The 13,666-nt window shown below is 36.2% G+C and overlaps 1 protein-coding gene across 1 annotated transcript; it reads right to left on the reverse strand.

Moving 5' to 3' along the window:
* Positions 1-505: 505 nt before the first annotated feature.
* noxa1 (NADPH oxidase activator 1) lies at positions 506-11,115 on the reverse strand. The gene is made up of 16 exons (XM_084114517.1): positions 10,976-11,115; positions 10,558-10,737; positions 9,826-9,908; positions 9,492-9,600; positions 7,798-7,932; positions 7,478-7,585; positions 6,795-6,854; positions 6,652-6,689; positions 6,423-6,561; positions 5,841-5,909; positions 5,307-5,385; positions 4,959-5,038; positions 3,979-4,133; positions 3,723-3,828; positions 3,208-3,331; positions 506-3,081 (listed from the first exon to the last, which is right to left on the reverse strand). The coding sequence occupies exons 2-16, from the start codon at positions 10,729-10,731 to the stop codon at positions 2,975-2,977; spliced, it is 1,566 nt and encodes a 521-aa protein (XP_083970643.1). The 5' UTR covers positions 10,732-10,737; positions 10,976-11,115; the 3' UTR covers positions 506-2,974.
* Between the last annotated feature and the right edge of the window lie 2,551 nt (positions 11,116-13,666).

A 13,666-nucleotide genomic window follows, 5' to 3' on the forward strand; every position in this document is an offset into this window, starting at 1 on the left:
TTTCAAGTCTATGTCTGCATTGACCCAATTCATTTTCAATGTAACTAAGTAAAGCTTTATTTATATAGCACCTTTTAAAAACAGTGTTTACTTGAGATACTAAATCAAGTGCATAGCGAGTTGATTTACTGGCACAACAGCAACAAAGTGTATTAGTTTTGGCAAAGTATTGACAGCATGGCTGTACATTAAAATTAGCATGAAACGGAAGTCGCAATCATCTTTTTTTCCTTATTGTTACATATATCCAAGTGAAACTCTTCTGGAACAAGAAAAATATGTAGGGCGGGACTTGAAGGGAATTGATTGGACGGTTGTGGGTTGCTATTACTGTGATCTCATGTGAGTGACAGGTTGTCCCGCCCTCGCGTCGGTAAACACATCATCAGAAAAGAGAACAGATTTCGTTACAAGGGCACATTCATTTTTTTTCATATAATGACACACATGAATAAATCATTTAATAAATACTGCAATATTCCATAAAAAGAGAATTGACCATTTTGATTTCATGTTGACTTTAATAAATAAAACAATAATTCAAATGAAACAAAGAGTGCAGCATAATAAAATTAGAGAATAAGACTAATTAAAATAAAATAAATTACAATCACATCAGTAGCTAAATTAGTGATTTAAAAAGGTACATTTAAGATCGAAATGAGACTAAACACATTTATAAACTCTCTCAACTAAACTTTCTTCATCATTCTGGATCTCCAACCCACTTATTTACAGCCATTTACGATGATGGCATTGGAGCAAAGGAGTCAAATTCATTGTTAATTTGCAATTACAGCTCTTGGCATCAGAGCATGGTGGCAGAAATTAATGAACAATTAATGGGCCTAAATGAGACAATAGAGATGCTCACTGATCTTTATGCATTGCAGAAGAGAGTGTATTACACCTCAGCTGTAAATCACACATAATCCAGACTCACCAACCAAACATGCTCAAAAGTAATCCAATTAGGTGCTGAAATACTATATCTTTCCCTTTCCTTTCTTTCTCTCGACATGTACACGTTTGAGAGAGTGATCTAATAAAACTGTGGTTAGGATGGTTTAACCTAATTTCAGTAATTCCTGTTCTCTTGACTTAAATCCGAGAATCCAGATTTCTCCATGCACCACCATAGTTGGTCGGTTTATGCTCTCCACTTTCTGGATAAAGAGTCCCACATAATCTTTTGAGTGCCGAGCGAGCGATGCACTGAATAAACAAGTAACTTTTACGACAGGTTATGCTGTCAAGGCCATTAAATTACCGCCGTTGGCTGCACTACATAAAGACCAAAATACAGTTCACTTACGTTACATCCCCTATAAAAAACAGACAGACGGTCGTTTTCACACTTAAACATGTTAAACTTAATAACTCTCTGACACTTATTCGATGTCTTTTACAACAGCTCATAAATGCAACACAAATTTTCACTCTTCAACAAATATAAACCAGGTACAGAAGGTATGGGGAATAACTGATCGGTTAACGTTGAGTCAGAATGCGGTACGGCTTTGATTAATAGCAGAATGTTTAATGGGAATTGAGGGAAATGTGCGTCACGCTGGGCTCTGCCAAACCCATAATTACAGCAATATAAAAGAGCAGAGGGATCGTGTGCTGCAGTGTCATGCCTCAGTGCCCAGTCTGACAGAGCACACCATGCTATTAAACACTGCATTATGGATACCTTACTGAGGTGTATTCAGCTCTCACTACAGGACAGGGGGTATTTAAGAGCCATTTTATGACATATGACCAAGTCCGAACAGCAGTGTAGGTGTGATGCAAGTTAAATCCTTCTGCTGCACTGCTGTTCAGTTTGTATATAGATACCGTTTCAGCTGCAGGTTAAATTTATTTCACCGCTGGGAAGATTAATGTGTATTTAAATTGGGTCATTTATGTAGTAGAAATGTGAAATTATTTTTGAAGTTGGTGCCTTCTAGACTGAGAAAAGCCAGAAAATGTATTTTTGGCTCATGTGGATGAAAGACAACAACTCCCAGAATGCACTTGCTTCGCGGCCCTACAAGGCCACTCCCAAGCCACGCCTACTAGTTACAGAGGGCAGTATTGGAAGAAATGATACAACTAGGCTACTAGTTGACTCGAAACTGAAAAGACGCCGTTTTATCGTGAGATCCCACGGGTTGAAAACATGCGGAACTAGCTCCTACTACTGGCTGTAGTCTCTAGCCTCTGGCCAAAAAAGCCTCCGATGATACAAAATGACGATTTTTGCGTCATCGGAGGTTTTTTTGCCAGACACACAATACAGAAATCTCTCGTCTCAGGGGGACATGAGGGAGGGAAGCACGGTCATTCGAAAATACTACCAGGTTTCTACTGATACAAAGCTTAATGCTAATCGGTGAAGTATCCCTTTAATAAGAGGTGGATGCTAATGATGTAAATTGAAACTGACATATGGAGCACTGTTTTAAACTCTGGATTTGGCCTCTAGCTGCCCTGTTTTGTGATCTTAAAAAGTACCAGAAATTCTCTCTTTTCTATTAATATTAAATGAACTCACTCTGTAAAGAAAGCCAAGAGTTTCCAGTTTGGCGTCAAATTCACACAGGTGTTCCAGTACCAATATACATATATTTTAAACAGCTTGCATTCCCAAATGACATTATTTTCCTGTTAAAAGCATGCATTCAAGTAAATGGAAAAATAAATCATGAAAAATGTTATAATGAAAAATTATTTTTTAAATACCTTTAGAACATAAACAATTATGGAGAGGATAAATTAATTTGATATCATTTTTCAAAAGCTATTATGATCATGTTCATAGAAATAGCAGTAAAGAGAAGGCACAATTTGGTATAAAGAAAACAAAACTTCTGATAAATACTGTCATTAATTTTGGCAGATGGATGCCTCTATACTGTCGCTGCACATAAGAAAGTTCTTAATGATTGAACGCTAATATGGCCACTGTAGATGTTTAGAGGCTGTTTCAATCTGTTGATGCCCCACTGATGCTCTCTGTATCCCGATGAGCAAAACTTCTAGGGAAGATGCCGATTTTTCCAGCAATGTGCCCTTCTAGCCACTCCTCATTCACTGCAAAATGGAGAGAGAAAAAAAGAAAAATACTTTTATTACCCCAACACTGGTGTGCAAAACACACCACATATAAACATTCTTATTCTCTAATAATAAAGAAAAGACACCCCTGTGTTTACATACCTTCACTGAGGATGTCAATTGTGTCGCCTTCACTGAATTCCAAATCCTCTGGGCCTTGTGAATTGTAGTCATATAGTGCCACCATCTGATAAAGAATGGTCCTGTTGGCCAGAGGGTCCTCGTTCTTGGGACGAGATGGGGGGGGGGGGAAAGAAAGTTGCAAAATATTAAAAATTAATTTGTAATAGAACAAAGTTTAAGGTAATGGAATGGTGAGGAAATGACTTCCTAATAAACAATGAAACCATTCATAGGTTGATTTCTTAAAATAGTGTAAACACTATTTGGTGCTATCAAAATCTGCTCTGTTTAAACATACAGACACTAGCTCAACCATTTGTGTGAATTTTTGGGTGACACAATATGACCAATTGCAGACACCGGTGAGCATGGGGAACCTTTTAGAAAACAATTCCATTTGGCGACAGTAGTAGTGCAAAAATTCCACACAATTAATCTCCTTTAACAGGCTGTATTGAGAGCTGTCAATCAAAAATGGTAATTCGTAAGGTTACCTGACACCAGATTTGGGCACGTCCTGATTCAGCCACACCCTCTAAGCTATCCAGTCCATCGTCACCATTTAGTGGCGTTAGTACTCTGGTGCCATATCTTCTGTGTCTGTGAGAGGAAGTATAATATTATGCGTTAAGGATGGTGTGGGGGGTTTTCAATAAAAAAAAAATGTGACCAGAGTTCTAACATACTTAAATGCTGGGAATTTATGGCAACTAAAAGCAGGTCAGCCAGACTGCAGGTTTGCAATATTACCTGAGGCGAATGTTCGTCACAGGCTGTCCTAATTTCTGTGCGATTTTCTCTTGCAGATCCCGGAAAGGAGTTTCTAAAGGGACTCTCAGAGCGATGGTGCACGTATAGTGCACCTTGACTACGACTGATCCAGAGTCCTGGGGTGAAGTTTGGGCCTGAAAAATGGGGGTCACATCTGAGGTTACAGAGATACATCAGATTTTTGCTTTTAACCGATCATAAGTATAAGCCAAGCGAATAAAGTTATAAAACAAGAACATGAAAATGATAGACAAAGGAACGTTTTTCTTTCCTCCCCCACCTCCCAGAGTTCCCTTTTTCCATTACAAGATTCGATCATGTGCACAAGGCATTGGGAAATTCAAATACAAGTTTTGTCGTAAGGTAATCGGGTTTCTCTAGCAGGCAGTGGCCTTAAATAGTCTCCTCTTCAAATTTCCAGCGTTCTTTTTTGCTCCCTTGGGTGTATTTCTGACTGAATCAGGCCAAATCAAAGGCCTGCTGCCTCAACACTCCACTCCACTTCTTGTCTGAGTCACAAAACTCATTCAAAAGATCTCATCTCACACAAAAGATCAACCATGACGGCCACTGCATTAATCATGCTCTGCTTCTATTTCCATCTACAGTACATGATACTGTCAGAAATGTTGGCTTTCAGGCTTGACAAAAATGAATTTTCAGAAGTATATAAGATATAAGCACTGTGAGGATCTAACCAAATATTCAAGATTAGGGGGCACCAAATGTTAAAGTATGGACAACCCATGTTTATAGACTGTTCAAATTTGTTCATTTTTAATGAATGCAAATCATTTAAATTAGCTTCTAATTATCGGTGGAAAATTAGAAAGATAATTCCTGGCAAAAACTGATTATGTGGTTGAAATAAGTTACTGTATTTACTAAAGGGATCGCTGATTTGTCCTGCTAAAAGGTGAGCATTCTTTCATCTTTTTCAAGTGTGTTTTCTTACTCACCTGCTGCGTAGGGACGTGGGTGGAGTTGCTGGTCGTTGGAGGAGATGTGTGGGTAGCACAGGCACAGGACGGGTTCAGCTCTACAGAAGAGAGGATGAAACTTGCATTCTTCAGAATACTGGTACAATCATTTTATTTTTAGGACAGTTGAAGGAGGGACAGGAAATGATAACTGCATCACGTAACATTACACTGCATTTTTTTATTAGAACATTTTTATTATATTTAGATATTAGATATTGAGTTTCGAAAATTATATTTTCTTTATTTTGTATAATGATATACATTTTATAATAATTCTATAATAATAAAAAACAACTTTAGTTATTAACTATTAATTTTCTGTACCTAGTGAACGTTGAGATGGAAATTGGGGTCGATTTGGGGGTTTTAGGGCTGGTGGGTGTGGGATGCCATTGGCGAGTTCCTTCAAAGTAATATGCAGAGAAAAGCACTCAGTATGTTACTGCCTATAACAACTTTGATTCAGATATTGTACATCAGAGGCTGAAGAACAAGGTCACTGCTCCTACAGTATGCAAAACAAGGGAATGTAGATCCCTTGCACAATTAAACATCACATCTCTGGAAGAAGAGATCATTAAATCATTTTTATTTTCATGAATGCTATTTTCCTTTAGAACGATACTGAAAGTAACAAAGAGTGATGAGGCAAAGCAAAGTGTGTAAACACATTTTTAACTAGAATTAAACAGCTGCCTGCATTCATAAAATTCAGCATTTTACCACCAAGCTCAACACATCTATGAGAAAGGCTGGATGAGCCTTGGCAAATAACAGAACCCTATTAAAACCCATAAAGCACAAACTGTGAGAAATGAAAGAGGTCATACGAGGAGGTTAAAAAAGTAGAACACTTACAATTCGCTTGAATTTACCCTTGTTTTTCTTGCCCATCGGTTCAAGCAGGGAATTGGGAACAAGACCTCTCTGACATTTAAAAGTAAAAAAAAGAAGAAGAAATAGCCCAGGTGTTATTCTATATTTTGTTATCAGTTTTAAATCACACATTGATGTTGCCACTTTGTGAATGTCAGAAACATAGTTAGAAAGCAAGAATATCTGCTTAAGTCTGATCCGTTTTCAGGTGACCATGTGCTGTAATACTACTGAAAAAAATGATCCTAACCTTTACTTCTAAACAGAAATCTCTGATGATTCATCTTTTATAAATCGTTAAAATATACGTGTCCAGGACGTCGTGAGCCCGGAGATTGTAGTGTACACCATTTTAAACAGTTTTTCTTAAATATGATATGAATAAATAGTGATTATAAATGGGTGTTGAGATAAGATTCCCAATTTAAACAAGTAAGCTTTGACCTGGAAACAGTAATCCTTATGTCACAAGATTGTCATAGAGGACAAACATTCAATGTGCCTCCATATCAATACAAATCCTCAGTAATCATCCTTCACATCTCGAATGAAAGAGTATCCCACCTTTCCATCGTAAATGACTACCGCCAGCCCGTCCTTGTCGTCATCACTGTACACAAACACTTCTGCTCCAGCAGGCACTGTTAGCTCCCCTGCCCCTTTTGCCACATAAGCACTCTTCATTACCATGTAACGAGAGTCCCTATGCAGGAATTACACATCGTATATTATCTCAGTGGATTAAGCCGGTCTTGTAACAGTCTTTAATATGTTCTGAATATTGAATACTTACTGGCCGACGACTACCTTTGGCTCATAGTACCCTGGTTTCTGCAGGAACATACATAATCAGTGGAGTTTAGTTTAGAAACAAAAAGCCAGTGAAAATAGCAGGACAAAATGTTGAGGTTGTAGCATCACAGGCGGTAACTTTACCTGTGGTCTGAGAGGATCAAAGCCCCTGAAGTCATCGTTCGGAATCAAAGAAGTGATGACCTGAGAGAAGAAGAGTTTAGTTTCAGTGAACATTTGTCACATTTATTGTATAGTGCTTTTAGTGCAGAATTATAATGTTTATGAATACAGTCAGTTTTTATATCAAATGAACAGGGGAGACCTGCAGATGCATTCTTTTTTTGGGGCAGCTTTTAAGTTCTTACATGCATATATTTCTAGATTTTTAACAGATTTTCAACTGTTCTCTGCCAGAGGGCTGGGAACCACTAGGGGGCCTCAGCAAACTTATAAGTTTCTCATGACGGCTTAAAATTATTTGAAATAAAGACAAACAAGCATTAAAATAAGTTAAAATTAATAAATAATTTCTTATTTCAATTCACCTCCTCGATAATGTTTTTTTAAAGAAATATGAGTGTGACTTCTAGATCTGGAAATGTTATAGAAAAAATAAAATGTTGTTAATAAAATCATTAATAAAACCCCATGGGCATTTTTATACATTTTCTGAATATACAATTTTTTTTTTTAGTTATATAAATATTTTATCGGGTAGAAATTGAGAGTGAAAAATATTTGTAAAAATCCTCATCCTTCCTCCTCATCCAGTACATCAGAAACAACTGGAAAAAAAAGGCATGTCTTTGAATAATGTGAGTTACCTTTGCTTCACCCAAGAAGTCCCTCGGTTTAAGCTGATCTACCTCCTGTTTCCTGGGACGGAACACTTCACCCTCGGGCACCAGGATAGGCTCTAAACCCTCTCTCCTCTGAGAATAAATTGGACAGAAACATTACATTACATTTAGTGGAGTGTTGTTCTCTGAAAACAGACTTCAGAGATCGTTACAAACCACTGCGTCCAGTGATAAATTATCAGTAAAAGGGCAATAAAAATGTAGTGGTGGATGTCATGCACTATGAAAATGCTTTTCAGCCTTCTCTTTGGATTTTCTTATTATAAGTATCACATAGATCTTACAGAAATGGCCTCTAGAGCTGTGTCTATTAGGTTGCTTCGGCCCGCTCCTCTCTCCTGTGAGGCCGCCTGTAAAATGTCCCTGGCTTTGTCCCATTGTTGCAGTCTAGAGTGAATGGCTGCTGCATTATAAAGGACCTATAAGTGAACAAACCCACACAAGTTGTACACACTCTGCATTATATCATATCAGGACAACAAAAGAATATACACTACTGTTCAAAATTTGGGGTCAGTTTTATTCAGCAAGGATGCATTCAATTAATTTGTCAAAAGACACTAAAGACATTTCTAATGTTACAAAATATTTTTATTTCAAATAAATGCTGTCCTTTTGAACTTTCTATTCATCAAAGAATCCTGAAATAAAAATGTACACAACATTGATATTCAACATTGATAATAACAATGAATGTTTGTTGAGCATCAACTCATCATATTAGAATGATTTCTGAAGGATCATGTGACACTGAAGACTGAAGTAATGATGCTGAAAATTCAGCTTTGATCACACAAATAAATTACACTTTACTATATATTCACATTAAATAACAGCTGCTTTACATTGTAATAATATTTCACAATATTACTGTTTTTTTGGGGGGGTTTTTATGTTTTTTTTGGTATTTTTAATCAAATAAATGCAGCCTTGGAGAGCAGAAGAGACTTCTTTTAAAAACATTTAAAAAATGACCTATTCAAAACTTTTGACTGGTAGTGTATTAACTAACAGTTAGACCTCCGGCTGTGGTCTTTTTTGTTACTACTAAAAATGTAAGCCTTTTTTCAAGATTTATACGCATTTCAATTAAAAGTAAAATTCCATCAAAGTGAAATGAATAATCCTTACATATTATTCATATTATGAATTAAGTAAAAAAAAAAAAAAGTGCTTAAAACATAAACTAAATGGTTCATTCCCTTGATCCATTAAGACTGTTTCCATTAAAAATGATTTATTAAGCTCTAGTTTTCTTACTCTTAGTAAATAAAAAAATTAAATAAATAAAAAACTTAGTTCATATTATGAATAATATTTAAAGATTATTCAGTTCAATTTGATGGAATTTTAAATCTTGAAAAAAGACTTAAAAATATTTTTGAGTGTACCGTCTTCAGAATCTGTAAAATGAATAATTTCTTTGAGTAGGACCTTCCATTCCATCACCCAGTGAATAATGAGGAGTTATTTCTATTAAATCGCATAAACCCATAACTATAATACATAAGATGTGCACTTATGTCTAAAGACGGACAAGTGGTAAACATTTTGCATGTTGTGGTGGTCATACATAGCCTCTATGAAACTCTTCTGTTTTTCAACCAATATGCATTTGAGGAACAGAAAGGTTGCTTCATCTGTTCAGGCTAACCTGAGGAATGCTGAATGTCTTATCATTTTTCAGCCTGGCATTTGACATTGCATAATATGGAGCTTTTTCACTCAGCCCTCAAAGAGGCCTTGTGATAGCTATCTGTGCAGGTGAACTCCACCAAAGTTCATGTTTAATGGCAGAGTTGACATAAGGAAAGACAGAAAATGTCAACAATTTCCCGAATTGAAACGCTACCAAATAAAACATGCACACTAAACACAGACAATCATACTTTTATAGATTTTATGTCTTACCCCCCCCCCCCCCCCCCCACCCCCCACACACACACACAATCAGACAGAAATATGCTTATGTTCTGACCTGCCAGCTGTACAGTTTAAAGCGAAGACCCAGCTGTTTGTAGTCAATGACAGGGTTTTCCCTCATGTATTTCTGAGCCCATATACAATCAGACAATGCCTCCTCCAGTCTGGTGTTAGAAAAGGTGACATAGATAAAGAAAAATGAGAGAAAGACAATGAGAAATGGAGAGAGCAAGAGAACAAAAAGGCAGTGTCAGATGAAAGTGCATCAATTGTCCAGAACATCAACTTTAAACAATCAATGTTTGTGTTGCATCACGCTGTGGATTTCCAGACAGACTAGTCAGACAGATTCATAGAGATCTACAGTATGAAAACAAAATATTTCTCACCTGTTTGCCATCATATGAACAGCAGACCTCTGAAAAAATCCCACAGCAAGACAGCAATCCTTTGCGATTGCCTGATCGAGAGCCTATCAAATGACATTGTATAAGACATCTCAAAATGTCCACCTTTTTATCTAACTAAAACATAATAATCATGCCCTTTACCATTCATATTTCCTCATTATATCTTTTTGCGAACTTGAAAAGACCCAACTTATTAACTAATGTGTTTTTAAACAGGGGTCTGGGACCCCCAGGGGGCAAGTACTAGGGGAAAAGGAGCTGAAGAAAACTGAAAACTAAAAATAAATTAATAATAAATATAAATAAGATTAAAATAAATAAAAAGTAATAAAAAATACATTAAAATATATAAAAATATATATTTTATTTATTTTTATACTGTACTATAGTGAGTAGAACAAAAAAGTAATACAAACTAAATATTTTCCAAATAATATTTTACACATTTATATTATTGATTTTCACAGTATCAACTGGGTCTTTATAAGACATAGTAATACATAGTTTTTATACAGTACTTCCTTAATATATTTTAGGATGAGGGTCCCTTGCACAAGGATAATTATATTTGGGGATCAGTGGCATCTAAAAGAATGAAAACCCCTGAACTAAAGCTATAGCAAATGCTATTTAACAACTTAAGACAACTGTAATGGAGTATACGATATCCTGCATTTCTATCATTTAGAAATACCAAGACTGTGGATGTACCTTGATGGCCAAATCCACTTGACCCAGGGCGATGTGTGTCGAAGCGACCACAAACATAGTGCGACAGTTGTGTTCTGTGATCTGGTTGAGTTTAGTGAGAGCGCCCAGCCAGTCCCGGCTGTCTATTGCCTGTACGGCCTCATCCCACAGCCTGATCAACTCTATGTACAGCATGGCCCTCTAGAACAAAACAAATAGGATCAAATGTTATTTTTTATAATCGCTATATTAATTAAAATAGAGATTAATGGATTAATACCAAGTTGTACTGAGAAAACAGCCAATCTTGATCACTAATAGCTTGGAACAAAAATAATCTGACAGCTGCCTACAAGTACAGGTGAGACTAAACAGGTTGTTTTAAGGCAATAAAATCATAAAAGCAAAACCTAATAATAGTATAATGGCCGATACTTACCACTGTAAAGAAACCAACAAGAGATAAGTCTGGAACTTGAATTGTTTTCTAGAAGTGTTCGATCATGAATAAGAGTGCTGCTCCTGAACAGGTGTAAGCCAGAACTCATAGTTGACTCACAAGGAAGTGATATTTGTAGTGGGACACACAGTTGTGGTTCCGCCCTCTTTCCATGCCATCAGGAAGTCCTGCATTCCCAAGAGAGAGAGAGAGAGACTTGTTGAGCAGCAGGTAGGGCACGTACACAATGGTTCAATTAAACAATAAGCTGTTGAGTAAGTCAAGGAAATAGAAGAAAGACACTGCGCACACTAACACATTTATAATCAGAACCCTAAGGACAGAACATTAAAGTTGGTCTGGCCAAGATTTACACTACCAGAAAGCATTTAGTTTTCACCTGACACTTATTTTAATAGGGAAGCAGTTAAGAAAAAGATTGGAGGGAGGAAATCCCAGTATTGCTTTTTACCATTTTTCCCCCCCACAGCAAACGAGGCCTTAAGGTTATAATTACATTTCATTCCGCAGTATCTTCAGAAATAAATAAAATAAAATAAACATTTGCTTTCTACAAAATGGAGACACATTATGTGGATTAATTGGGGACACATTATGTGGTTTGGAGTTTATTATTTCCACATATAAATTTAAGATATATGTAAAAAGTACATATTCAAATGTAAAAGTATAAAAAGTATTATCTGAGATACAAGTGAAATATCTAGGAATGTGCAGATCTACTTTCATTTAACCTCCAGTGTTATCTGCATATATTATTTACAGTCAATTGCGCTATTTACTTTTGTAAATAATCCATCAAGGGCTCCTCCAACGCTCTGTATTTAAAACAGCATCTGTTGTCAGACTTGTTAGCCTACAGACTTGTAACCCGAAGGTTGCCGGTTCGATTCTTAATACCGGCAGGGAAAAAATACTGAGAATGAACTGCGTTCTCTTCCACCCTCAATACCACCCTCAATTCCCATGACTGAGGTGCCCTTGAGCAACCCCCAATCTCTACCCAGGTGCCGCACTGCCCACGGTTTGCAGTGTGTGTCTTTACTATTCACTGCTCCTAATGTAGGGCTATGTGATGCAGAGGACAAATTCCAAGTCACTGTCACTATAGTATATTGAGCTGTTCAGTTTGTAGTCCTAAAACCCAGAAGACAGTTCTAGGCTATGAATTACATGTTATAGAACTACATAGTAGTAGAATTACAAGTTTTATTCCTGTTCTTGTTTACTGGCTTATCACTCAAAAAAATACCTCATCAGTTGAATGTATATTAATCATGTGGCAAATTTACACATAAAATTATTACATTAATAAAGCTGTATGTAATCATGTCTGTTGGATGTAAACAAACTATTTCTATTTGAATTATCACAATTACATTGACCTAATGTAATTTTTCTTAAAATCAAACTGAACTTACATTGACCTAATGTAATTTTCCTTAAAATCAAACTGAACTGTATTACACTGACCTAATGTAATTTTCCTTAAAATCAAACTGAACTGGATTACATTTAGCCTACCTAATGTAATTTTCCTTAAAATCAAACTGAACTGGATTACATTGACCTAATGTAATTTTCCTTAAAATCAAACTGAACTGTATTACATAAGCAGTAGGCTATCCGTCGAAAGTTCTCGAATGGCAGCAAAAAAGTTCCTTGCATGCAGTCCACAGCTCTCAGTGACATGCGCAGTAGGCGGGGTCAGGCCACAAACTTAAATTTCAGTCATTAATCCAAGTAAATTCACTCTCATTACATGTACAACCTAGGCAATTTACATTTCTTCCAAAAAACAAAAATACATCCGCTTATAAATGTATATTATTTTAATTGATCTAAAAAGAGTGATTTATGGTCATCCAATGAATGCCCATGAGCACTTTTTTGAGTGTGAGTGTTAGAAAAGTTGGTATTGTGATTAGTTAGGGAACGATTTGGGGTTTGTGAATGAATCCATTTTATTTAATGCTAATTTGAATGATTAAAAAACTCACTCATAAAATATAATAGGCACGTGTTTCCACCTACTGGCGTAGCGATGTAAACTGCAGAAAATGCTTACTGAACAAACCTAATCCCAGTGAACTGATTCAATAAACAAAGTCCCCTCATACAACCACGAATAGCCTTCAGGTTTGGACTAACTGATGTAATGATTGAGATGTTCGATCCACAATGGGCCACATTTGCAATTTACAGTTTTTCCTGCTCATAACAGGTATTGAAAATTGATATATATATATATATATATATATATATATTGGATAACATGATTTAGAGGTTGTTATTAATATATTGCTGTTATTTCCATTTCGGTACTACGGTTATCCGGACCACACGTAAATGTACTATACGGTTAACCTAACCCCAACCCTACCCAAATAGGTGTGGTCCGGATAACCGTATAGTTCCTGGATTTCTTTTTACATTAGTGCACACTTGTGTAACCATTGAAACATATTGGCAAGAAAGCCATTAAATTGATTTCACTTATGGATTCCACAAGATGTATTTATTTATGTATCCTTCTATATAGGTCCTGTTTTTACGCATTTTATAATACAAATAATAATAATAGTATTAATAATAGGCTAATCCGCTCATTTTGACTGTCACTTATTTAAATGCATGAAGACTTTTACTTTGAAATGGTTCCTGACTTTT

Source organism: Abramis brama (assembly GCF_963993115.1).
Source record: "Abramis brama genome assembly, chromosome: 5".
NCBI lineage: Eukaryota > Metazoa > Chordata > Actinopteri > Cypriniformes > Leuciscidae > Abramis > Abramis brama.

Excerpts from the sequence above, each read along its gene's own strand:
- noxa1 (XM_084114517.1), bottom strand. The coding sequence starts at position 10,731 with ATGCTGTACATAGAGTTGATCAGGCTGTGGGATGAGGCCGTACAGGCA. Across the intron at positions 9,601-9,825 it reads GTTCATATGATGGCAAACAG|ACTGGAGGAGGCATTGTCTG; the intron begins GTGAGAAATATT and ends TTCTAACACCAG. Across the intron at positions 4,134-4,958 it reads CCCACGTCCCTACGCAGCAG|GCCCAAACTTCACCCCAGGA; the intron begins GTGAGTAAGAAA and ends CCCATTTTTCAG.